This window comes from Plasmodium yoelii, assembly GCF_900002385.2.
Source record: "Plasmodium yoelii strain 17X genome assembly, chromosome: 10".
Lineage (NCBI taxonomy): Eukaryota > Apicomplexa > Aconoidasida > Haemosporida > Plasmodiidae > Plasmodium > Plasmodium yoelii.
Genome location: NC_036182.2, coordinates 761,186 through 776,586, shown reverse-complemented (window position 1 = coordinate 776,586; position 15,401 = coordinate 761,186). Strand labels below are relative to the sequence as shown.

Below are 15,401 nucleotides of genomic sequence, written 5' to 3'. Positions count from 1 at the left end.
GTTATATATAAAGCATATATATGAAGCGTTATATATGAAGCGTTATATATGAAGCGTTATATATGAAGCGTTATATATGAAGCTTATATGTGAAGCTTATATGTGAAGCGTTTTGTTTGACGCTTACGATTTTTTATTAAAAAAATTGTGAACAATTTTGTATGTATATTAGCAATTTCTTTTATGTGAATTTTTATTTATTTTTATTTTTTAATTATAAAATAAACAAATAAAGGTTCCTTAAAACAGACATATTGTACATACCTTTGTAAATACGCCGCACATATGCACATATATATATAATTTTAATGTATTTATTTACACCTCAAGTGTTTAAAAGTAGTATGTATTCTTTTTTTTATATATTTTATTGCCCTAATTTTTTACATGTATATTATTTTGGAAATGTTTAACCATTTACACAAACCTTATAACATTTAACTCTTTTTATTCTGTTATTTCATTTTACATGATTACATGTTGGTGGATAGGAATAAGCATGTATTGCTTGAATATGATATATTAAAAAAAGAAGATACAAATAAATATACAAAAAAGTTACATTTTTTGCATAATTGCAATTCCACACATATATAGTGCTGAACGTGTTATAATTTTCCGATATAATTATCTTTTCCATATTTTTCATTTTACACATTTCGTGAATAACTACAAAGGGGCTTGCTACCCAATTGTACGCGCTTCGGTTTTAGGCGGCAAAACTGGAAGAAAAAAAAGGGTAAAAAAAAGCTGGAAAAAAAGCTAGAAAAAAAAGCTGGAAAAAAAAAGCTAGAAAAAAAAAGCTAGAAAAAAAAGCTAGAAAAAAAAGCTAGAAAAAAAAAAGCTAGAAAAAAAAACTGGACAAAAAAGTGTGTTGAAAGTGTGCTGGAAAGTGCTGAAAAGGTGCTGAAAAGATGGGGACGTTAGATCTTGAAAACAACTGCACTCTGTATATATGTACAGACAATTGTGAGATTCCTTCAGTGAGTGAAATACAGAAAAAGTTAGAAAGCCAAAATGTAGACAATAAAATTGAAGGGATGGAAAATCTTATTTTTAATATAATACAAGGAGAACCATATGGGAACCTACTAATGTATGTTATTCGATTTATAGTACCACATAAAGATCATAGATTAAAAAAAATGTGTCATATATTTTTTGAGGTTGTAGATAAATGTAACAATGATGGAAATTTAAAAGAAGAAATGATATTAGTATGTAATGCTTTGAGAAACGATTTAATATCACCAAATGAATATGTGAGAGGATCAACATTACGATTATTAAGTAAAATAAAATATTTAAAAATTTTAGATCCTTTAATTGAAGCAATTACAAAAAATTTAAATCATTCACATAGTTATGTAAGAAAAAATGCAATTAGTTGTATTCATACAATTATTAAAAATCATGGAATAGATGTTATACCAAATGCAGTTAAAGAGGTCGAGAAAATATTATTTTTAGAAACTGATATATCTACAAAACGTAGTGCACTATCTATGTTAATTGATATCGACCCATTAACGACACTAAAATATATTCTTTCATTAAATGATCAATTATATGATACAGCAGATGTTATGTTGTTAGAAGTTATTCAACTTTTTAAAAAATTATTTATTCCTCAGATTTTTGATGATTCATGTTTAAAAATAAATGGAAATAAAGATATGGATGATGATATATGTAGTCAATATGATTCAGAAAAAGATGATGATTATTGTGAAGATGATGAAAATGAATTTGATTATTCCCAAAATGATTTATCTGGTTATGCACAAAATAGTAATGATAATAATATATTAAATTTTAAAAGTGAAGAAATTCGATTTAAAAATAAAAAATTGAATCAAAATGATTATATGCCATATAAAAATAATGTAATAAATATTTTATTAAATATGTTAAATAAAAATGTTAGTAATAGTGTATTATATGAAGGATCATGTTGTTTATTATATATTAGCAATTCTACAATAAGTGTTAAAACAGCAAGTGAATGTTTTATAAAATTATTAATAAGTCAACATGATAATAACATAAAACTAATAGTTATTGATAAATTATATTACATCATGTGTAAATGGAAACATATTCTTGGAAATTATATAATGGATTTATTGCGAAGTTTAAATTTTCCATCAAAAGACATAAAAATCAAAATTTTAAATTTAGTTTTACATATATTAACAAAAAAAAATGTACATTTAGTTTTAAATGTTATTAAAAAAGAATTATTAAAACTAAACGAGGAATTTATTTATAACTCAAAGGAGCTAATATCTCGAGGTAATATCCCCAATAATGATCCGAATAAAATAGTTCCGATAACAAAAGATGAAGAACATGGTGGAGGATCTACAAAGGTTTCAAATTTAGAAGGTTTTAATAATGCATATAATAATAACAACATATTATCAAATGTTATTGATTCTGGAAATTATAAAAAAATTTTGATTAAATTTTTACAGCATATATGTAATATGTATACTACAGATTGTATATGTATAGTTGATTTGCTTTTTATTTATGCAAATACGCAAGAAAAAAATATAAATTATGAATCAGCTATTTGTATAAAAAAGTTAGCAAATAATAGTGTATTGCAAAATAATATACTTGAGAAGATTATAGAAAATATGTTTGAAATAAAAGAAACAACAATATTACGTATATTTTTATGGATAGTAGGTCAATATATGAATAAAAATAAAATGATTTTAAATTTTATAAATATATTATATGAACAAATGTCTTATTTTTTAAATAATAATATGGAAGAGTCAGATGTTGTTAATAAACTATTTAACGAGAAATTGAAAAAAAATAAATTTTTTAATTATAATGAAATATCAAATAATATTACAGATAATAATACAACACCATATTTTCAAAACATACAAACTAAAACTGTTATTTTAGAAGATGGTACATATGCTACTGAAGCTTTTGCAACTACCCCAAATAAGAATCCTATAAATTTATCTGACTCAAATAAAAATGGTGCGAAATTTTCTGCAAACAATAATTCGTCTTTAAATCAATTTTTATATAATTTATTTTGTGAAAACGATGATTTATTATTATCCGTTTTATGTGTGTGCATAACAAAGTTGTATCTTCGATTACTATCAAATGCGGATGACGTTTTTAATTTTATTCGCTTGGCGAGTAACATTGACGAACAAAAATGTGGGGAAAAATGTGGGGGAAAATGTGGGGAAAAATGTGGGGGAAAATGTGGGGAAAAATGTGGGGGAAAATGTGGGGAAAAATGTGGGGGAAAATGTGGGGAAAAATGCGAAGAAAAACGTGAGGAAAATCACGAACAAAATTACGACCCCAACTTGATGTTAAAAAACTTGAACGTGTTCAGAAATAAGTCGATTCACATTTTGTCAAGCATAATAAAATATACAACCCAAAAAAATATAAAATCTGTAACTAGCGTATATGAAAATGACAGTAATGTTATAAGGATAACACAATGTCTTAACATATTTTTAAAACTAAAAGTGGGAATCAAAAATATAGATAATGAAACGAAGAAATTTATAGAAACGTTTATTAATGGAGATAAATATTATCACGATTTTATAAAAAAGGAGGAAGATAAATATTGTAGCTTATATGGATCTAGTTCTAAAAATTGTCGAAAAATAGAAACTATAGAAGATGATAATATAAATAACGAAGAAGGTGACAATATATCATTAATTAGTGACAACGAAATGGAAAATGTAGATAGCATAATTAATTTTAGAATTTTAAAAGAAAACAAGAATGTGTTAAATATGCTTGATGATGAAATTGTAACAAAAAATGAAAATTTTGAACAAATGAAGTTAAAATATTCCTTAAAAAATGATATATTATATGATTATAATGAATTTAAATATCCTATTATAAATCAAGATAATTATTCTTCATTATTTTTATCTAAATTGCATAAATCTCAACCAATAACTAGTATTGCTGATGATATATTTATCGAAATATTCCCAATAATTTCAAGTATAAATTTAATACTTGAATTTTATATATATAACCAATCAGGTATATATTTACAAAATATATTTATTAATTTATCTACACATAATAATTTAAAACCAATAGATAAAATACCACAATTTAATTTAGCTCCAAATGAAAAAAAAAAATTCAGAACCACTATAAAGGTTCATACTACAGAAACAGGAACTATTTTTGGATATGTTTTTTTCGAAAAAAAAAATGATCCTCAAAAATATTATATCGTTTTAAATGAAATCAACATCAATATGAATGACTATATTACCGCTTCTTTTGTATCGTCTCACTTGTTCCGCATTATGTGGTCAGAGTTTGAATGGGAAAACAAAATTAATGTCAACACGTCGATTAGGTACGCACCGAACTTGCTCTGCCCTTGTTCGCCTGCTTCTCATTTGGCTGCTTTTCATTCGCCTGCTTTTCATTCGCCTGCTTTTCATTTGGCTGCTTTTCATTTGGCTGCTTTTCATTCGCCTGCTTCTCATTTGGCTGCTTTTCACATCGCTAACTTTGTTTCTCATTTGGCTGCTTCTCATTTGGCTGCTTTTCATTTTGTTTGTTCGATTGCTTCTCATTTGTTTGCCTTTCCCCATTTTCAGTGACGCCTTCGAATTGCTGAAGCTAATTATAAAGCACACAAACATGACAATAGTGGAGAGGTTTATGCCTTTAGAATATTATGAACACGAAATGAAAAATGTAGGAGAGAATGAAAATATAACTCCTATAGATGTATACATATCTTATATTTCAACTTTAGAGGATTTTAAATCATTAGTAAACAATTCAGCTTTTTTTTCTGTGAATTTATTTTCCCGAAGTATATTTGGAGAAGATTCTTTGGCTAACTTTTCCGTTCAGAAAAATTCAGATGGAAAATTAACAGGGAGTATACGCGTTCGAAGTAGAACCCAGGTATGCCAACTTTGTCAATTATAGCGCTCTTCCCCAAAGTTTCGGAGCTGCTCATGTTGCCCTTTGCTTTGTTCGTTTGTCACTGTTTATTTATTGCTTCTTCATTGCTTCTTCATTGCTTCTTCATTGCTTCTTCATTGCTTCTTCATTGCTTCTTCATTTCGGTGCATTTTCTTTTTTGCAGGGCATAGCACTTAGCTTAGGAGACAAGATAACGTTGATACAATCTGGAATAAATACTGAATTGCAATAACCGTTTTTTTATTTATATTTTATTTTTACTTATAAATGTAGAGACATATATTGTCCTACTTTATTGCATGTGTGATGAACTCGTTTGTGGGAGCATGGAAATCCAAAGAATGAAAAAAATATTTTAAATATAAAAATGTCTAACAAAAATACATCCAATTGCACACATTTCACCATTATATTTTTTATGCTTAAAAAATATTACGTGTTCATATAATATGCCTTTTTTATGTTAAAAAATATTACGTGTTCATATAATATGCCTTTTTATGCTAAAAAATATTACGTGTTCATATAATATGCCTTTTTATGCTAAAAAATATTACGTGTTCATATAATATGCCTTTTTTATGTTAAAAAATATTACGTGTTCATATAATATGCTATACATTTTCGCTACTTATTCATTCACTATGTCCTTATATTTAATCCCATTTATTTGATGCAACAATGTAGCATCGTTTTAAGAGAGTGTTTACGAATATATTGACCATAACATAAATAAAAATAAAATAAAAATAAAATAAATTTAAAAAAAATTTTTAAAAATTTTAAAAAAATTAAAAAAAAAATAAAAGGGATAAAGCATAGAAACTAACGATATAGAAAGAGTGCTATTATTTTTTGAAACAAAAATAAAAAAGCATTCACATTTAAAGAAAACTATATTAATTGTTTATAATAAATAAAACAGGACCAGAATAATTTAACATATGAGACGTCTGCATATAGCTATAGCGGATTTAATTAGTGTGTATATATTAAGTTTGTTTTTTTTTAAGCTACAAATTTAAGAAAATAAAAAATAAAAAAAAATAAAGCAGAATGAGAAAAATATATGCAAAACAATAAAAGAATTTATTCATATTATTATCGAATTATTTTATATTAATTTTTTTTTGAAAATGTTTTCATTTTTTCCGTATGTGTATGTGTACATGAATAATATAATATATCCAAAACACATGCTTATCAACATTTATTTCTCTAATTTTATATTATTAAATTTTTACTTTGTTTATACATAAATGTTTGTTATGTATTATTTAAATTATAATTTGTTTGATAGCTTGATCTAAACTATCTACTCCAATTATGTCAAATATTTTTTTTGTTCATTTTATTTACAAAATTCCAAATTAAAAAACAAGTTTATGTCATTTTAAATTATTAAGTTGATCATTTCTATTGGCTACATTTCATATCCCTAATAATATAAGGACTAATAAATGAATTGAAATAAACTAAAATTTTATAAATCAATAAATTAAACAATATGATAAGGGCAAAGATACACACACACAACTTTAGTTTTCCCTTCAAAAATATATAATATAGATTTTTGGCTAGCTACGTTAATATTTTTTTTTTTTTTTTTTTTTTTTTTTTTTTGGACATACAAATTGAATGCTTTGGGAACAGAATGCTGAAATATATAAATATCCGGAAAAATGGAAGTGGTTCAGAAGATAATGTGGAAAATAAAATGAAAATAGTAAATTACTCAATTGAAGAAATGAGAGTAAAAATGGAAGAAGCTCAAAAAAAATATTTTGGTTATAAAAATTTAAAACATTTTCAAATTGAAGCTGTACATGCTGTATTTCACAAAAAAGATAGTTTTTTAGTTATGGCAACTGGTATGGGAAAATCATTATGTTATCAAATACCATCTATAATGGATGAATATAAAAATAAATTAACAATAGTTATATCTCCATTAATATCATTAATGAAAGATCAAGTAGATAATTTAAATAGGAAAAAAATATCATCTGTATTTTTAGGAAGTGGACAAAAAAAAAATAACCAAAAAATATTATCTGAAATAAAACAAGGATTATATAATATTGTTTATTGTAGCCCTGAATATGCATTAAATAATAAAAATTTATTTATGTTATTAAAAAATAAAATATTATTAGTAGCAATTGATGAGGTACATTGTATGTCTGAATGGGGTCATGATTTTAGACCCTCTTATAGAAAGCTAAATGAATTAAGAACAATTTTAAATGACATTCCATTTATGTGTTTAACTGCTACATGTACTAAAGCAGTTCAAAGTGATATTCTCAAAAATTTAAATTTTAGTTTAAATAAATGTTTAATAAAAAGAAGTAGTGTTAACAAAACTAATATATTTTATAAGGTCCTTGAAAAAACAGATATATATGATGATTTAAAAAATATTTTAGATATTCCTCCATATAAATCTAATGAACGTACTAGGAAATTTATAGACAACTCTAAAATATGTCCATATAATTCAACATTGATTTATGTTAATTCAAAAAAAGATTGTGAAAATATTTATAATTTTTTACATGAACGTGGTTTATTAGTAAAAATGTATCATGCTGATTTATCAAATGAAGAAAAAAGAGAAGCTCATGAAATGTTTTTAAAAGATGAAATACAGATAGTTATTGCTACAGTTGCTTTTGGAATGGGTATAGATAAACCAGATATTCGAAGAATTATACATTATGGGTTTTCAAGATCTTTAGAAGCATATGTACAACAAGTTGGTAGAGCAGGGAGAGATGGAGGAGATGCTGAAGCTATATTATTTTTTCATATAAATGAAGAGTCTAAATCAAAAAATTTAATTTTAAGAGAAAATGTAGCAAATCATATGATGGAAAAAAATTTTAAAAGGGTTCAACATATTATTAACATGTTTACACAATCATCAGATTATGCTTATTCTACAATTTGTCGAAGAAAAAAAATTTATGACTATTTTGATGAGCATCCTATAAAATCATTAGATATAAATATATTTGATAATGTAAACAATAAAGGTGTATGTTTTTACATTCAGAAATATGATATGTTTTTATGTTATAAATGTGATAATTGTGCTTATTATATAAATGCTATAAAAAAAAATAAAAAAATTTTGGAAAAAAAAATTAGTATCACAAATGGGGCTAACGGAAAAAATGAAAACGATTTTATTTCCATTCCAAATAAAATCGAAGATTCAGTTTTTAGCTTAACTAATGAAATAGATGATACAAATAAAATGTATAAATATGAAAATGTTATATGTATAAATGAAAATAAAGATGAGAGAGAAGGAGGAATGATCTCACTTTTATCAGTACCAAATATTTTAGATAATATTTCAGATTTAACAAACGAATTAAAAATATTATTAAATTGTGTAACTTCTTTGAATGGTAAAACAGGAATATCAACAATATGTAAAATATTAATTAAAAGTTCTGAATCTAATATTATAAAAAAAGGATATCATAATATAAAAGAATATGGGGAAGGAAAACATAAATCAGCTGCTTGGTGGTCTGCTTTTATAAAAGTTTGTAGAAACGATCAATTTGTAGAAGAGCTTCTAAATTATTCTAATGATATGGGCTATATAAGTATTGGAATTACAAAAAAAGGAGAAAATTTTATAAATAGCGATCGAAAATATATAATTCCACTACCCTTCTTTTTATCAGACAATGTAATGCATGAAAAAAAAAAAAAAGGCGCAAAAAACGGTGCAAAAAGGGGTGGGAAAAACGGTGCAAAAAACGGTGCAAAAGGTGGTGGAAAAAATGGTGGAAAAAATGGCGAATTTAATTATTCTGACTATGATCAAAAAAATTCAACATTTGAGACTTCGGAAAATAACAAAGATGATCATACCACATTTAATGTTGGGTCATATTCTGTAAAAAATAAATCGAAATATATTAAAGAAGATTCAAATATCGAAAGACATATTTCTAGTACTATAAATATAGATGCATTTAAATATAAAGAAGGAGAGGATAATCCAATTATTTTAAAAAATGAAAAAAATAAAAATGGAATAATAAATTTATCAGAAAATAAATATGAATATTTTAATATTAATAAAAATAAATTTGTTAGAGAAAGTGAATATAAAGAAATAAAATTAACAGATGATCAAATTAAAGAATCATTAATGAGAATTTTATTAAGAACCCGAATGTTAGAAGCAAGAAATCAAAATATTCCACCTTTTCAATTAATATCTGATCAACCATTAAAAGATATATGTAACAAAAGAATAACACAAGTGCATCTAATTCGAAAACATGTATATAACATTTCACCTATATGTTCAAATACCTTTTTAGAAAAATTAGCATCTGGAATTAGAGGCTTTTGTTTATTACATGATTTGGATACAAACATAAATTTGATAAATGAAAATAATGATAGAAAAGGTGAGTCTGGATATAGAATGGGTCTAAATGATCGTGGTAGTACATCTGAATTCGGATCAACAAGAGTGTCTAACTTGACATCTGTCACTAATTTGTTAGAATCGTTTACTTATGATAATAACAATGATAATGATAAAAATGGACATTCAGAAATTTCAAAATTTGAGAATTCTGAATATATATCAAATAATCAAATGAATTATAATAAAGCAAATTATATTAGAAAAAATGAATCATATGATCATAGAAGTTCCAAATTTAACAATTTTAATGCTTCGAATATTCGAGCAACTGCTTCTATAAATGAGCCCGCGAGTGGTTTTAGAACCCATGAAAATGGTAGACCCCATGAAAATAGTAGAACCCATGAAAATGGTAGAGCCCATGAAAATAGAACTCGTATGAATACCATCAATTATAATGCTTTAGACCAATTCAAGTATCGAGAAGAAGAAGCAAAACCGGCATCTATGTATAGAACCCCTGATAGCAATTTTGATAGCAAATTTAATCACAATTTTGATAGCAAATTTAATGACAATTTTGATAAAACACTGGGAAAGCTTGGTAAATCTGATATATATACTAACGTTTCGAACAATAAGTTAGAAAGAAATAAACAAACGTGTCATAAGGACATGAACAAATTGACTAATAATGATAGAGCATATGGTGAATTTAATTTTGATAAAAATAAATCAAATAATTTACAACAAGAACAAAATGAGATATTTAAACAAAAATTAAATGAATTTGCATCTAATGATTTTCCATTTATAAATCAAGTTTACCAATTTGATAAGGATACAAAAATAAACAAGATAAATAAAGAATCAAAAAAAGATAAATTAAATTTTTCAGATTTTGTATATAATGATAATACTTCAAATAATAATAAAATTAGTTTTGAGTCACGAAATAAAAATATATATTGTGAAAATAGCACCGATAATAGAAAAAATAATAATTTTGATAATCTCGACCCAAAAAAAGAAAATAATATTCCTTTTATAAAAGATATAGAAATCAATAAATTTGATGGTAACTTAGTTGAAGTTGGATACGAAAAAAAAAAAAAATTTAATTTAATAGAATCATTTGCATATGATGATAAACAAAATTATGAACAAGATGCATTTTTGCATCAAACAAATATGAACGATGTGCAATCGTTTAGGGAATTAAAAAAAAGGAAGCTTTAAAAGGTTATTTAAAAAATATAAATAAAGGATGAAAATATCTTTGTGCATGGAAAAAAATTGATCACATATATATATATATGTATGCACACATTTTGATTTTTTAAATTTGTTTCAGTTTGTTAACAACCACTTTTGTTTTTCTTTATATTTTATCATTTTATTTTTTTGTCTTTTTTTTTTAAATAACAACATCTCATTTCCATGAAATTATCACACTTTATGACGCTTTTTAATTTGCTATTCGTAATTTAACGTGGCATTTTTTTTTTTCTATAAAAATTTATGCATCATCATTTGGCAAGTTTAGTAACGAAAAATCTATTTTCTCAACGGGTTCCTATAAATGTAAAGGAGTCGAGAAAATGAGAAATAAAGATGCATACATTAGCCATTAACATGCACATATACACATTAGCCATTAACATGCACATATATATATTACCCATATAACATGCACATATATATATTACCCATATAACATGCACATATATAGATATAAAAATGATAATGCTGGAAATAGTTCATACCTCGGTTCTTTTGCAATGCATAAAAAGAGTTATAGTTCGAAAAAATTGAAGTGAAAAACGCAAGATTGTTAAACTCTGAGAAATAATTTCTTCAATTTCGCTTTTTTTTGTTTTAACAGTATTATCTGCATAAAATACTTTTAAATCTCCACTACTTATCAGCAAAAGGAAACACATAATGGTTATTATTACATCAAACAAACCATCGAAATGGTAAAAATAACGGCTTCCCTGTGTTGTGAAAAAAAAAATATGCACATGTAAGGTTTTTTTATAAATTTTTATTGCACGGTCAGGAAAAAATAATTTATATTAAAATTTTGGCAAATTTAGAATTAAACACATAGACATGTATATATATACATGTGAATAGGACATAGTGTGGCATTTTATAAATATCAGGAATACTCTCCTACTTAGAAAAAAATAGTACCTGTGTTGTTAGTCGCAATAAGACTTCTATTAATAACATGATTATCACAAAAATTTCTGAAATAACAACAAATTTACTCATCATTTGAGTAAAAATAGTAGTCATGAGGATATAAATATTTAAGATAATAACAAAAAAATATAAATATTTCGTAATTTTTGAATAATATAAACGGGTTGCTAATATATTCAAATATTCAGATGGGAAATTATTTGAATAATCAAAAAAATTATTTTCTTTTTTTTTGTCGCTAGTAAAAACATTTTTCATTTTATTAATTCCTTGTTCATAATAATTTGTTAATTTTGAGCGTAAAAATATTAATTTGAAATAATATATGAACGATTTTTTATCATAATTTTCTTTATTTACATGATTTGAAATTTTTTCATGGGAAAGTAAACACTCATCATCTCTTTCACTATCATTGTAATCGCCTAAATCATCGACATTATTATGTCTTGCCAATTGTGGTCTGTAATAATATACACTTGAATTCAAATATATATTTCTGGAACCTCTATTTTTCCTCCATTTTGTTTTTATTAAATCATTAATTTCGAGTAAAACTGGTTCATTTTCATCAGTTGAGTTTATTTCATCATTTATAAAATCATCCATTCATAATAATTTTTATCATATAAGTTATAGTGAAGGGGAATATATATACACACACATATATATATATATATAGATATTAGTTTTATTTCTTTGAGTTTAATTGTCTAGCTATTTTGGAAAACAATAACCCAATTTTGTGCTGAACTGTTCATAAAATTTAAGTTTTTTTTTTTTTTTTTTTTTTTTTTTTTTCCCTTGTGTTACATAAATATTATATGGACGGAATGTAAAAAAAGAATAATGCTATATATAAGGGAATATATATTAAAAGAGCCATTATGTATTTATTTGAAAATACAAATTTTAATATTCATATTTTTTTTTTTTTTTACACCTATAAGCTAATTCTGTGATTAAGAAAAATATATCATAATTTTATGACTTTGTAATAACAAAAAAATATATGTACATATTTAAAAAAAAAATATATGGAGCTTATATGAATTATATAATGTGTGTATATTTATGCAATAATTTATCAATTTTTTATTTGGCATTTTGTGATAATTTCCCTTATTATATAAGGAGTATGTGTGATTTAGTTATTTGTATGGATATTCCATATGCTTTCAAAAAAAGAATGAAATTAAAATTAAACAAAAAAATGAAAAATATATTAATAGCTAAAGAAATGAAATTCATAAAATTGTAATAAGAAGGTGGATAACCCATATATATCCAAGTGGAAAAATTATGAAAAATGATGAAAATTATGAAAAATGATGAAAAATGATGAAAAATTATGAAAAATCATAAAGAATGTCTTTTTATTTTCCTATTTATTTGTACTCTCCTCAAAAGGTAGCATACATTAGTTAAGCAAAAAAAAAAAATGTCAGCTAATTTATACAATAATGCACAAATTGCATTTACTACTACTATATGCACATTATTTCATATATAAATAAAATCTATTTAATGTAAAAAAAATGAAACAAAATGATCGTAAATAATTTGTATATATGTTTAAATATATCGAAAAAAACTTCAGCTTATATATGATCCTATGTATGTTTTTTTTTTTATTTATTTTTTTATTTTTTTTTATTTTTTTTTTAATAAAATTGTAGTTTCATACATAGTAGCCTATATCCATTTTGACATCCCCAATAACCATCTTTTTCTTTATTTTCCAAATATAAAGTATAATTTTTTTTGTACGTTTTTTGATTATTATTTTTTTATGATAACATTTGCTTACATTATAAGTTAGTGCAATATAAAAGAGAAAAATAAGTAATTTCTAAAATAGTCCAAAATAGTTAAGCCTAAATGTGTATGCAATTTTAGTTTCCTATAAAGGTAGAAAAAAAAAGAAAAGAAGAAAAAAAAAAAGAAAAAAAAGAAAAAAAAAAGAAAAAAAAAAGAAGAAAAAAAAAAAAGAAAAAAAGAATTGGGTAAAAGTCTGTATATATATTTACATTTCCAAATAGATAATTATGTATAGATATATAAAATAGGGGAAAAAAAAAGACGATAATATTTATTATATCTCAAATTGTTTATTTACATTTTAGAATTAAAATAGGAAGAAGCAAATATTTTTATGTGATAATTTAGTTAAATTTATGATATGTATACATATTTATATGGTTAAATAAAATAAAGAAAATGGAGGATCCTAACTTGAGCTTCAAAATAATAAATGATGAAGGGGTGGAAAAATTTATGAACAGCCAAATTTATCAAGACATAATTAATTTTATTTCTGATTTAAACACATCTGTTATTGGTGTCGAAATGAAACCTTTAGATAAATTTGTTTTAAAATCAGAAAATAACGAAAATATAGATAATATAGATAATATGCTATTTTTATCAAAAAATGTATATAATATATTGCAACTAATTAAAACTATGAATGTATGTATAGATAAATGCCCACCAATAAAACATCCTACTCGATTTGGAAATAAAGCTTTTCCAAATTTTTGTGATGAATATTATAAAGAAGTTGATCAACAGTTACCAAATATTTTAAAAGATTCAGGAATTTCAAATATTTCTGAACATACATATCAATTATCATTTTATTTAAAAAATTCAATTGGAAACAAAAAAAGGATCGATTATGGAACTGGCCATGAATTAAATTTTTTACTTTTTCTTTTTTGTTTAAATAAATTAACTTTTTTTTCTACCCCCGATCATAGACATTTAGTCCTTGTCTTATATAAACAGTAATTTGAAAAGATAAAAATGGGTATATATATATATATAGATAGATTCATAAATATTCCATTTATTTTATATTTTTTTAGATATCTAGAATGTGTAAGACGAATACAAGTAGTATATAATGTTGAACCCGCTGGAAGTAGAGGAGCATGGGGGTTAGATGATTTTCAATTTCTTGTTTTTTTATTTGGGGCTGCTCAACTTTCATATAATAAAGAAATCCAAACAAATGATGTAAATTTTTTTTTTTTTTTTTTTTTACACAATTTATCTTTTATTATTGATATGAACAATTAAGTATGCACATGCATACATACATGCGTGCATACCATTTTGAAGATTCTCTTTACTAATATCAAAGCATGCTTCGTATTTTTACCTTAAATTATTACCTTAAATTATTACTTCATATTTTTGCTTCATATTTTTACCTTAAATTTTTACCTTAAATTTTTACCTTAATTTTTACTTTAGGTCGAGAAAAAGGAATTGGTTGAATTATGGGCATCAAAATATTTGTATTTCGACGCATTAAGATATATACTAATGGTATTTAAATATGTTGAAGTTGAAATATAAACAAGTTTTATTAAAAACAAATCGATGTGTATATATATTAAGTATTCCATGATATACATACATTGTTATGTAGATGATAAATATATGTATTCCTTTTTTTTTTTTTTTTTTTTTTTTTTTTTTCAGTTAAAACATGCCCCTTTCCATGAATCGTCTCAAATGCTGTATGACATATCAGGAGTAAAAACATGGTAAGTGTTTAGAATGTTTTGAAAAAAAATAATGATATCAAATTATAAACAACCATATTATCATGAGATCTCCAGATGTAGATATTACCATCTCTCTTTTTCTCATATTTTTATATTTATATTTTTTAATTTATAGGGAAAAAATATGCTCAGGCTTACTTAAAATGTATCAAGTTGAAATCATTCAGAAAAGGCAAATATTGCAACATATTTTATTTGGAAATTTAATCGATTTTTAATTAGATAAAACTGAA

At 24.1% G+C, this 15,401-nt stretch overlaps 4 protein-coding genes across 4 annotated transcripts; 3 read left to right on the top strand and 1 right to left on the bottom strand.

The window, feature by feature from the left end:
• Positions 1 to 914: 914 nt before the first annotated feature.
• PY17X_1016400 (coatomer subunit beta) lies at positions 915 to 5,206 on the top strand (the record flags this gene model as incomplete). Its single annotated transcript, XM_723907.1, has 3 exons — positions 915 to 4,390; positions 4,638 to 4,953; positions 5,138 to 5,206. 3 exons carry the CDS (start codon positions 915 to 917, stop codon positions 5,204 to 5,206), a joined length of 3,861 nt encoding a protein of 1,286 aa, XP_729000.1.
• A 1,422-nt stretch (positions 5,207 to 6,628) lies between these two features.
• Positions 6,629 to 10,618, top strand: PY17X_1016300 (ATP-dependent DNA helicase RecQ; the record flags this gene model as incomplete). Its single annotated transcript, XM_723906.1, has 1 exon — positions 6,629 to 10,618. The coding sequence occupies one exon, from the start codon at positions 6,629 to 6,631 to the stop codon at positions 10,616 to 10,618; it is 3,990 nt and encodes a 1,329-aa protein (XP_728999.1).
• A 280-nt stretch (positions 10,619 to 10,898) lies between these two features.
• PY17X_1016200 (conserved protein, unknown function) lies at positions 10,899 to 12,199 on the bottom strand (the record flags this gene model as incomplete). Its single annotated transcript, XM_723905.1, has 3 exons — positions 10,899 to 10,955; positions 11,146 to 11,376; positions 11,579 to 12,199. 3 exons carry the CDS (start codon positions 12,197 to 12,199, stop codon positions 10,899 to 10,901), a joined length of 909 nt encoding a protein of 302 aa, XP_728998.1.
• A 1,611-nt stretch (positions 12,200 to 13,810) lies between these two features.
• Positions 13,811 to 15,386, top strand: PY17X_1016100 (serine/threonine protein phosphatase 2A activator, putative; the record flags this gene model as incomplete). Its single annotated transcript, XM_022956225.1, has 5 exons — positions 13,811 to 14,379; positions 14,461 to 14,611; positions 14,852 to 14,926; positions 15,083 to 15,147; positions 15,284 to 15,386. 5 exons carry the CDS (start codon positions 13,811 to 13,813, stop codon positions 15,384 to 15,386), a joined length of 963 nt encoding a protein of 320 aa, XP_022813297.1.
• Between the last annotated feature and the right edge of the window lie 15 nt (positions 15,387 to 15,401).